General features: G+C 48.0%; 1 protein-coding gene and 1 pseudogene across 1 annotated transcript; both read right to left on the bottom strand.

Annotated features, from left to right (window-relative positions):
* Positions 1 to 282: 282 nt before the first annotated feature.
* On the bottom strand, positions 283 to 1,769 carry LOC123166538 (peroxidase 45). The gene is made up of 3 exons (XM_044584345.1): positions 1,430 to 1,769; positions 972 to 1,329; positions 283 to 855 (listed from the first exon to the last, which is right to left on the bottom strand). The coding sequence occupies exons 1-3, from the start codon at positions 1,649 to 1,651 to the stop codon at positions 482 to 484; spliced, it is 954 nt and encodes a 317-aa protein (XP_044440280.1). The 5' UTR covers positions 1,652 to 1,769; the 3' UTR covers positions 283 to 481.
* Positions 1,770 to 4,173: 2,404 nt separating this feature from the next.
* On the bottom strand, positions 4,174 to 7,042 carry LOC123171260 (peroxidase 45-like; annotated as a pseudogene).
* Positions 7,043 to 11,148: the final 4,106 nt, after the last annotated feature.

Below are 11,148 nucleotides of genomic sequence, written 5' to 3' on the forward strand. Positions count from 1 at the left end.
GCGGATGGTGCTGTTACGTACCCTGTAGGAATTGCTTGTTAACGCATGGTGCACTCAATTGCACAAATCATAGTGCTCCATTTCAGAGGTCCTTGGACCATGCAAGTGCAGATCATGGGCATTTGACGTTGATGAAGTTAGGTCTGATATGATTTGCTTTTGGTGCCAGTCGCGGCCTAGCTAGATCGAGGCTAGAGCCATTATCATGCTATTTTGTGCTGGAGTCTGACTCGTTGTCACAAAAGACACCTGCATCCTCACATGATCGATCAAGACAACATGTCCAACAGTAAGGCATCAGAATTCGATCAGTCAAGGACATCTTACAGTCGATTAGTTGAAGACATCATGGGCTCCAAGAATCAAAGCCACATGCATGTATAACAACATGACCGATCTTATTGTAGTTGCGTCATTGACAGTTTTTTTTTTTTTTGAACTGTGTGAGCAACTGAGCAACCTGCCGGCGGCGACTCTGTAACTAATTCGTGTACCGGCAGTCGCGGCGTATCTCGCCGTCGGCCGCGGTCTTGACCCCGACCCTGCCGAGCTTGGTCATGGCGACGGTGAAGTCGTAGAAGAAGGTGCCCTGGTTGGACGCGTAGTAGTTCACGGTGCCCCGTGACCTCGGGTCCGTGTACAGCACCTGGTCGGAGCCCAGGAGGCCCCTGCCGCCCTGCAGGTTCTTGTAGTAGGAGTTGTCGAATCCCAGCGGCGTCGGGTCGAGGAACGCGGAGCTCTGGCTGCTGGTGCAGGTGCCCCGGAGCTGCGCGGCGAAGCCCGAGTCCATGGTCGGGTCGGTGCCGATCCTGGACTGGAAGAAGCTGCAGTCCGCCGCGCCCATGGTGTGGCCACCTGGATTCGCGCGCAAGTGATGCCATCGTGCAGCCAGCGAGATTGTCAAATGTCAACAGGTCGGCGTGTGTTGCAAATGGGGCGCAGAGGAAGTTGACGAGTACTAGTTCAGTCACCTGAGAGTGCGATCATGTCGGTCTGGGAGAGGCCCAGGCCTGAGAAGAAGGCGTTGAGCTTGTCGAGGTTGAAGTCGACGTGCGGCAGCACCACGCTGCTCTTCGTCGAGACCTTCCCGTCGTACCTGCCCAGCTCCACCTGGTAGTTCGGCCCTCCGCTCTGGACGACGGACTCTCGTGCGGCGAGGGCGAGTATGTCGGCGCAGGACACCTTGTAGCGGCACTGCGGGTCCTTGTCGACGGCGGCCTTGGCGTCCAGGACCGTCTGGAAGCCCTGTGGCTTCAGCGACTGGTCGTCCGGGCTCCGCCACTCGTCGTCGCCGTTCGAGTTGACGATCATGATCGACGCATCACAGCCCTGCACGCACAGCAAAGTACAGATACCTACGTCATCAGCTCATCAAGTCGACATGTATCTACAAGAGCGAGCTCAATCGGTCAGCGATCGGGTTGTGTACCCTGACGGCGCAGTCATGGAAGAAGAGCCTGAGCGTGGCGCCCGCGGAGATTTGGGATTGGGCCATGGACTGCCTGACGGAGTTCCGGACAATGGTCTCCAGGTTGGGGCAGATGCTGGCGTAGTACCCCGGCCTCAGCTGCGCGGCGGCCAACGGCGAGCGGAGCGTCACCACCACGACGACGGCGGCGGCGAGGGAGGCTAACCATCCAAGCTTCGCCATGGGTCTATCGGTCTCCCTTTCAATTGCTTCGCGAAGACTGTTGCCTTTGCGTGCTCTTCCAGAAGTGTGGCTGGCCGCGCCGGCTAGCTCGTGCCTTACCGGTTTTAGTTCGATCGAGGTATATGGAGGTTGCACGTGGGGTTATATAGCCCAGAGCCGGAGACCGACTGATCCGGTAGTGTGGCTTCTGCCCTAATCCAATCCTCGTCGCCTGAGCAACAGCTAGATATTTGCCACTTGGGGTCTGGACCGTCTGGTCAAAGTGGCATGTACGTAGGGGATGATGCTCGTGCATGGTGATCAAGGCACAGCTCATTTAACACGGTGTGTATAAATGTAACGGCCGGAAGTTCAGAGCAGAGGAATTGGTTATGCAGGTTGCAGCTATATAGACGTACGTGCCGTTGCACGCTGACGAACGAGCTGTTCCTTCTTCAGCCAGTACGCTGTTCGCCTTAACAAATGACAAACAAGGAACAGAATCTTGGTGCGAAGTGCGAACCGTTGGGCACTCCACCCAATCTTCATCTTAGTTGTGGTCGCTTTTGTGAGTTGTTAAGAGCATCTTCAATAGAAGATGTAGATGCAAAATTAACAAACTTTTGCATCATGAAGGCCAAAAAACGCTCCAACGGGTGTAGATGAAAAAAATATATATATCACATCACCTCCTCCTAGTGATGTACAACATTTGGAGATACAAATTTGCACCTTCACATCCGAGGTGATGTAAAACTCCAGTCATGTGACAAGCGCCGCTTCATTTTAGTTTCCCTGCCTGCCCGCCACTGCCGCCGGCGATTTCTGGCCGAAAACATTGTCACCGCCGCCCTTTCTTCCATCCTGACCCCGCCGTGACCCCACCTGCAATCCCCGCCGCCACCCGCACCGCCGAGGAGCTGCAGATTTGAGTCTGTCCCGCCGCACTTCTGCCGCCGCGCCGCTCGCCCATCGCACCACGCCGTCGCTGCCCTGCTGCCAGACCTGGCCGCTCCACCGCCGGTTCTGCGCTGCTCCGCCGCCGAATTGCCACCGCATGATTTGAGTTCCTCCCACCATCCCGCCGTCGCCGGATTCGAGCCGCACAACGGCCTCCACGCCACCGCTGCTTTTCCCCAGCAGACTCGACCTTCTCACACCGCACGACCGCCACCTGGCCTTCCCACCGCGACCAATCCGCCGCTCGATTCACAGCCACGCCGCCGCATTCGACCTCTCGGCTCTCGTCGCTCGGCCGCTGGCGCACCTGCTGCCGCCGCCGCTCCTCCCGGCTCTCGGCGCTCGGCTGTCGACGCTTATGCCGACTAGTTTTACTTCTTCAAATACATCATATCTTGGAGTAGGAGTTTTACATCACCAAATATACATCATCTGTTGGAGTTGAGACTTTTTTGAAGATGTAAAAATCACTTTTTGGTGATGTAAATTATCCAACACCTATTTTTACATCTCCAAATTTGCAACATCTATTGGAGATGCTCTTATCTAAACCCTATGGTGTACTGGAGATGCCGCTGCTAGAACATGAGAGTAATATCCACACATGCAGTCGAGAAGTCACCAAAATCCGCTGAAAAGACGATGCTTCATCGAAGGACACACCCTTATATCCCATGTAGTCGCTGCCACCCAAGGAAGGGCAAGCGGAGGACAACCACCCTTGACCTAGTACCCGAACCCCACTTCGAAGCAACTGCTGCAACTTCGGCACCGTCGCCAACTAAGATGTGCACCCAGATCTAGGATTCAAGCCACACAGACATGAGTTAGTAGACATGCCGACACTAATGGGGAAGCAAACCGCTGCATCGAGGACCCAAAACCGTGATTGATTTTGTGAGTCGCTACATAAACCCTATGGAACATCCTATTCACTTTCCCTCAACTAGTTTTTCCTCCTCAGCAACATCCTTCGTAGTCCAACCTCGTCTGCATTGGCATCACCGCACCTGTATCGTGTCGCCTCCATCTCCTCATGCTTTCCGACTATGTATGAAGCCTTCCATAGGGGTCAGTTTGCTATCATGTTCTTGCACTTAAGAACATGACTAAGTTGAGTGATTGCCATGTACACCGTACACATTACCATGATCCGTTGGGGAAACACGCAAGACCTTTTTGGAATTGTTCAGTGACCATCCACTTGTGAAGAGAAACACAAGTTTTGGTAGGTTTTTGCAGCAAATCGGGGAAGCTACGTACATTGAAGCTCGCTCTTTATGAAATACAGTATAACTTCCGCAAGAATCATGGAGTAGTGAAATTGTTAAGTTGTGATCCAAATTCCTATAAAGGCTAACTTCTGACGGAGAGGAGCGGAGGCCCGTCATTGGAAAGCGTGGGTCATGGCTGAGCAGAGACCGAATTTAGCCCATAACGCCTCGCCCGGTACCAGGGAAGCCTGGGGGTGCGCGGGGGGGGGGGGGGGGGGGGGGAGGCTATGCCCCCCACGGTATGGATCAGTATCGACCTAGGTCATCACTACTATATATACCCTATGTAAGCCGTCGCACGGGATAAGATCATGTTGTAAATCCCAACAGCATTGGGTCAAGGAACTCGACGCTCTGGCTGTTGATGCAGGGGCCATGGAGATGTGTGGCAAAATTCGAGTTCATGCTTGGGCGGGTGACGATCATGTACTGGAAGAAGGCGTAGTCCATCGTGCTCATGGTGTGGCCACCTGAATTCACATGCAAGTGATGCGAGATGGTAAACATGATGGTCGGCTGTGTCACAAATGGAGTGCAGAAGATGTTGTCTAGTACTAGTTGAGTTACTACCTGATAGGGTGATCATGTCGGTCTGGGAGAGGCCCAAGGTTGAGAAGAAGGCGCTGATCGAGGTTATCAAGGTTGAAGTCGAAGTGCGGCAGCACGACACTGTCTTCGTCGAGATCCTCTCCTGTCGTACCCACCCAGCTTCACTTGGTAGTACGCTCCTTGGCTCTACAACCACGCATGGTACAAGGAATGTGTGTAACATTTCACATGCTCAAACTGTGTGAGCTATCATGGAAAAATTGATTCTGAGTGCCTGGAAGACGGATTCTCGTGCGGTGATTCCGAGGGCAAGTATGTCAATGCAAGACACCCTATGACGGCACTGTGGGCCGTTGTCCAGCGCAGCCTTGGCGTCCAGGATCGTTTGAAACCCATGCGGCTTCACCGACTGGTCGTCGGGGTTCCCCACTCGGCGTCCGACCTCTTGATCATGATCGATGCATCACAACCCTGCATCCATGTGTCCATTACCAATCATTATCTAATTGATAATACTTGCATGGAAAAAATTGATTTCAAGAAGGCGTATGATACAGTTAGATGGGACTTTCTGGAAGAGGTTACGCACAAAAGTACTTTTCAATCCATCGTGGATGAGTTGCACTGGTTAGAGGTGGACAAACGGTGATCAGAATCAATGGGGAGGTGGGCCTGTTTTTTCCAAAGGGGAGGGGGTTAGACAAGGGAATACTCTATTCCCTTATATTTTCAACATCATCATAGATGTCTTGGTGGCAGTTCTGGATCGCGCTAAGGCGGCATGGCACATTTCAGAAGTGGCGGCAAGGGTCGTGTCTAGCGGACTATCCTATCCATGGTATGGGGATGACACACTAATCCCAATTAGGAACTCTCTTGTAGAGATCATCAATCCTGAATTTGTACTCATGTGTTTTGAAGCAATGTCACGCATGAAAATAAATTTCAGCCAAAGCGAGGCGTTTGTGACGGGCGGGGATTTGGAATCCTAACTTAGAGTGGCACATATGATGAATTGTGAACTTGGGTCTATCCCAATCAAATATTTGGTGATGCCCATCTTGGCGAGGGCTTTTTCCATTTTGGACTTAGATCTGGCGGTGGGCAAAGTGGCTGGAGAGTTGAGCCTTAGCAATGCAAGTAGTTGGCTTTCACTGGCAGGCTAGTCCTGATTAAGGACTGCCTCACAAATTTCTCGGTGTTAACAATGGGATTTTACTTATTGCAAGATGGGGTTCATGATAAATTGAACTGGGTGAGGTCCTTGTTCTTTTGGGAAAAAGGAGTAACGCAAGCAAAAGTATTACATGGTGAAATGGGCATCCATTTGCTCACCCAAAAAGTTCGGGGGCTAGGGGTAATCAACCCCAAAATCACGAGTTGGTGCCTTATGAAGAAATGGGCATGGAAAATTCTCATGGGCCAAGGGGATTGTGGTTACAGCCTTACATGCTTTTCGCAATAAGTACCTAACTAGGGAGGGGTTAGACATTCCTGAAAATATCAAAAGATCCCAATTTGCTAACGCAGTGATGAAAGTTAAGCACCTGCTTACACTTCGCACAAAATTAGAGGTCCATAATGGGAAATTGGCCAAATTTTGGTTGGACCGGTGGTGCGGTGACCAGGTGCTAGGGAGTCCTTCCCTCCGTTGTTTGCCATGCCTGACAAACAGATCACCACGATTGCAGAGAGTAGGGATACGGGTAGTGGGCTCGCTGCTTTAGAAGGACGTTTGGGGAATAGGAGGCCCAGGGGTGGCATGGGTTGCGGAAAGCCTTTGTGGCCCGCACATATCATATGGCCACGATGTTATCTAGTGGAGGCTAGAACCCTCGGGCATGTTCTCCACGGGGTCGCTTTACAAGGAGATATTTAGGGCGGCTCCCCTATGTGATTTGAGAGATATTTGGAAGGCTTGCTTCTGGAAAAAATCAAAATCTTTCTATGACAGGTGTTTAGGAATCCTATCCCAAGTGGAGACCAAGTGCTTAAAAGGCAAGGGTCGGGCAATGGAAAATGTGTTTGGTGCGACCAAGATGAAAACCGAGACCATATTCTCTTCAGATGCATCGTGGCTATATTTGCTTGGGCTGTATTGCGGGAGGCCACAGGGTGCTCGTGGAACCTAACTGGAGTTTCTGTTTTTCTTAGGTTGGCTCAAGGCACAAGATGGAAGGACCGTGAATTGGCGTGGTTGGGTAGCACTACCCTGGCATGGACGTTATGGACAACTCACAACAAAGTGCTTATAGAGATGGATTTGTTTCGTCATCCGGTCGACCTAATCTTGAAATTGGTGGTATTCGTGCAGCTTTGGAAGTTATTGGCAAGAACACACGACCGTCCTTGGGTGTAGATGCTCACGTCTCGTATTCATTCATGCTACACTGGGCTGCGGCGTCCGGCGAGGATGGACATCACCTGGTAGGGAGCCGCCCACCCGTCTGTCAGGAGCTTCCTGCGTCGTCCATCGTCGCAAGAGTTTAAGTGTGGCGGGCGCAGAGATTCGTGACTGGGCCCTGGACTACTTTACGGAGTTTCGGATAATGGTCTTTATGTTGCGGCAGATGTTGGCGTAGTAGTCCGTCCTCAGCTGGGCGGCGGCGAAGGGTGAGTGGAGGGCCATGACCAAGACAATGATGACATCGAGGAGGCTTAGCATGAGGTTCTCATGGATTGGTCCTTTTCAATTGCTTCGTGGAGAAGGTTGCATTGCGTGCTCTCTCAATAGTGTTTAGCTCGATCGATGCAGTATGGAAGTGATGGGATAAATGAAGATGACATGTAGGCTTTATATGAAGCCCGACAATGACTAGTCGGTCCAGCGTGTGGCGTCTGACCTAATCCAAGCTAATTCTAATTTGGCACCTGTTAATTAGAGCATGGTTACTAGTAGAGCAAACTGCTAGTTTTATCTAGTAGCCATGTGATCTACAGTTAACCTAAAAGCGAACACATACAATAGCTGCAGGCTGTAGCACGAGCCATCTTCTTTTCTCACAAAGTTTTTGGAGCTCGCGCTGCAGCTGGTTACTAATCTACAACCCACTTCTTTTCTCTCTCATCTTCTCTATCCTCCAACTAACCATAAATATTATATTTAAATCCTTATCAAGTGCTTACATCACCTTATTGTACTTGCTCTTACTATCTAATCGATAGGGCTCACACAACTCCCCTATGTAGTTCCTATGTGGGCCCCTCCGGTTTTGGCAACCTTCTAGAAGGTTCCCTGATTTTTCTAGGGTGTTTTTCCTTTTTGGTTTTCCATGACGCTTTTTATGTGGGTTTTTTCGTTTTTCATTCTTCTTCTTTGTATTTCTCTTTTCCATTTTTTGTATTTTTTAAATTTACAACTTTTCTTAGATTCAAGATTTTTAAATTGGAAAAACTGAAAATAGTTTAAATTTGAAAATAGTCCATAATTTTTAAACTTGTGATATTTTTCCAATTTATGAACTATTTTCAGTTTTTAAAGATTTTCCAATATTGTTTTAATTTGTTTTTTTTAATTCGTGAACTTCATTTAAGTAGTGGAGTTTTTCCAATTTCACAATATTTATTAAATTCATGAATTTTTTTCAAATTTGGAAATGTGAACTTTTTTGATTTCCTGAATGTTTTTCAAATTCAGTAATGTTATGCAAGTTGGTGAACTTTTTTCAAATACACAAACTTTCTTTTAAATTCACAATTTGTACTTCAAATTCGTGAAAGTTTTTCAAATCCAAGAGCATTCTTTTCAAACTCATAAACATTTTTTGATTTCACCATTTTTTCTCAGAGTTTTTGAATCGGTTTTTTGTTGCTAGTAAACATGTCTTTTGCTGGTAAAATGTTTTATTCATCACCAGCAGCTAGCGTAGAGTGTGCCTTTTTTTAGACGAGCGTACAGTTTGCCTTTTCTAGGGAAGCGTATAGTGTGCCTGAGCAAGCGACCAGACCGAGCGAGCCGATGTTTAAGACGCAGCCCACTAGGCTGGCGTGCAAGCGCAAGCACGCTAACAGGTACCGAAGGCGCTGGTTAGGAGGTGTCAGGGAAGTCAGACGGCCGAACGTGCGCGAGAGCCGCATGTCTCCCGCCTGCACAGATCACATGTACAGTAGATTCCTAAACCTCAAGTTTTTTACACAGTAAAGAAAGAATTGCTGCACGAAAATGGATAGCATCGAGGCCAGGTTACGTTAAAATTAATGTAGATGGAGCCGTGTCCAGAGATGGAAGGTGTGGTTCTTATAGTGCGGTGGCAAGGAGCGAAATAGGCTTCTATTCCCTCCGTTTCTAAATATATGTTATTGCGGGAGTGTAAACTGAACTCCCCCAACAACATATATTTCGGAACATAGGTAATGAGAATGTATCTGGTGAAACGAGCGAACTGGTGCGCCGAGTGCACCAGCGACATATGGGCCATTGGATGCAAAAGACAGGGACATGATCGATTAGAAGATGGGCCTGTTGGTACATTTTCAAAACAGCCCTTGCAGCATAGCTAAATCAAGCAAATTGACCTCCGCCCGCACTCAAGGTCGTCTCTCTCCCCTTCCATCTCATGTACCAGCACAGCCGCCGCTGTGAGCTAGGGTTACGGCCCAGTGAGCTCAAGAACCAATCTCCCTCCCTTGAGACAAATTTGTGCGAGTTGCCTCCCTCTCTCCCTTCCCCCTCTCTCTCTGACATCAAGCGCTCAAGCGCGAGCGCCCCAAATCACGCGGTCCGTCGGCGGCTCGCCGCGATTGCGGCTACCTAGCGACGCGGCGCTGCAGCTCCGGGGATATCAACGCCGCGGTTGATCAGGAGCCAGCCATCGTCTTTTTATTGCTAAAGGATCCACGGTATGAGCACCAAATGCTGTTCTTCTGTTATGCACATGCAGTCTATTTTTTCAATCCTCAAGCTTCACCGATTTGTTTGAATCTAGTGGAATTTGGGAAACTGAATATTATGAGCACCAAATTGATGTCTGACGTGCAGTTATAATGGAGAAAAATTGCCACTAATTAAAGCCGACAGTGGAAAAATAGATGAAGGGACCCGTTCTGGTTTGTGTATAATTTTCATGTACGCTTGCTAATTTTATAAAAAGGTTTGTGGATGAAGAGATTTGATATGTGATCAAACGATTACCTGGGAGCCTTCATACATGGCAAGATTGTGTTAATTACTAGTTGCTCATGTGATGTTCTTGATATGTATTTCACGAAATCGACGTGGGGATCTGTTCTGAAGCGACTAAAGATGTTCTTGGTATCCATTTAAATTTGTTCATGTTAAATGGAAAGGCCTTAACAATGTTTGATTGAACCTTCTCTGGCATTACTACGTAAAAGTGCTCCCCAATTTGTCTTTCCGCAATCACATTGTTGCTTTTCTCTGACTTAAAATATTGATAAGTGCTGCTTTCTTGTAGGTTACTCCAGTTCTGTACTTTTGGACATGTATGTGATGTTTTGTCATTTTTTGCATGAAAACAGGTAACCATGGAGTCAATGGCAAGTGCTACTCTAAGTATTGGGTCAACTACGACAATGGGAGTTGAAGATGATGCCAGCAGCTCAGCCGTGGTAATTAACATGTTGCATTGGTTATGTATGGCACACTATTTTGTGACTTGATTGATTTTTTACCTCAAATTGGTAGGGCATGATCCGTTTGGTGGGAAATGATGAAAATACCTACAACACGCCAAAAAGAACTACCAGTCTTCCGTTTTGTGTAAGTGTTTTTTTCACGTCGATTGCACGAGCTTTAGTTCATGAACTAAACCACTATTATATTGCATTTTTAGGGGTCAACATATGAGCCTGAGTGTGATGATAACTTAAAGCCCGTAATTGGCATGAAGTTTGACACCTGGGAAGAGGGCATGGCTATACAAAATGTATGCTCATGAGGTTGGGTTCTCGGTCCGCACATGGACAACACACAAAGATGATCAGGGTGTAGCAGTGTGGAAGAGGTTTGTTTGTGCAAGGGAAGGTTGGCAAAAGGTGGCCACAGATGAGGAAAGGATAAAGCCTAAACAGAACTTCAAATTAAGCAGGTGTGGTTGTGAGGCTATGATCGGATTCAAGAGGCAAGATGACGGCAACTAGGAGGTTGCCCGATTTGTCCAATCGCACACGCACCAACTTATTTCGTCAAGTAAGAGACATCTCATTAAGTCAAATAGAGAAGTAAGTAGTGAGTTGAGGACAAAATTACTTACATGTCATAAGGCATTGGTTGGCACATCTGCAGCATATCGCTTGCTTAGTGTAGAGAGGGGGGGGGAAGCAAATGTAGGTTGCACAAAGCGTGATTTACAAAACTGCCACCGTGATTTTAAAAGAGCAATTAAGGGAGCAGATGGACAGATAATAGTAGATATCATGAAGAATAAGCAAGCTGCCAATCCAGCCTTCTACTTTGATTACCAACTCGATGAGAATGATAAACTTATAAATATTTTCTGGGCCGATAGTATATGCAGAAAAAACTACTCATTGTTTGGTGAAGTGGTGTCTTTCGACTCCACATACCGCTTTAATAGGTATGACTTGGTGTTTGCCCCTTTCACCGGAGTTAACAACCACAAATCTTGTGTTACATTTGGTGCTGCTTTTTTATGGAATGAGAAGCAAGAATCTTATATATGGTTGTTCAAGACTTTCTTGAAAGCAATGTGTGGGGTTGCACCTAAGCTAATCATTACCGATGAAGATCAAAGCATGAGAATAGGGATAGAACAT

Source organism: Triticum aestivum, chromosome 7D (assembly GCF_018294505.1).
Source record: "Triticum aestivum cultivar Chinese Spring chromosome 7D, IWGSC CS RefSeq v2.1, whole genome shotgun sequence".
Lineage (NCBI taxonomy): Eukaryota > Viridiplantae > Streptophyta > Magnoliopsida > Poales > Poaceae > Triticum > Triticum aestivum.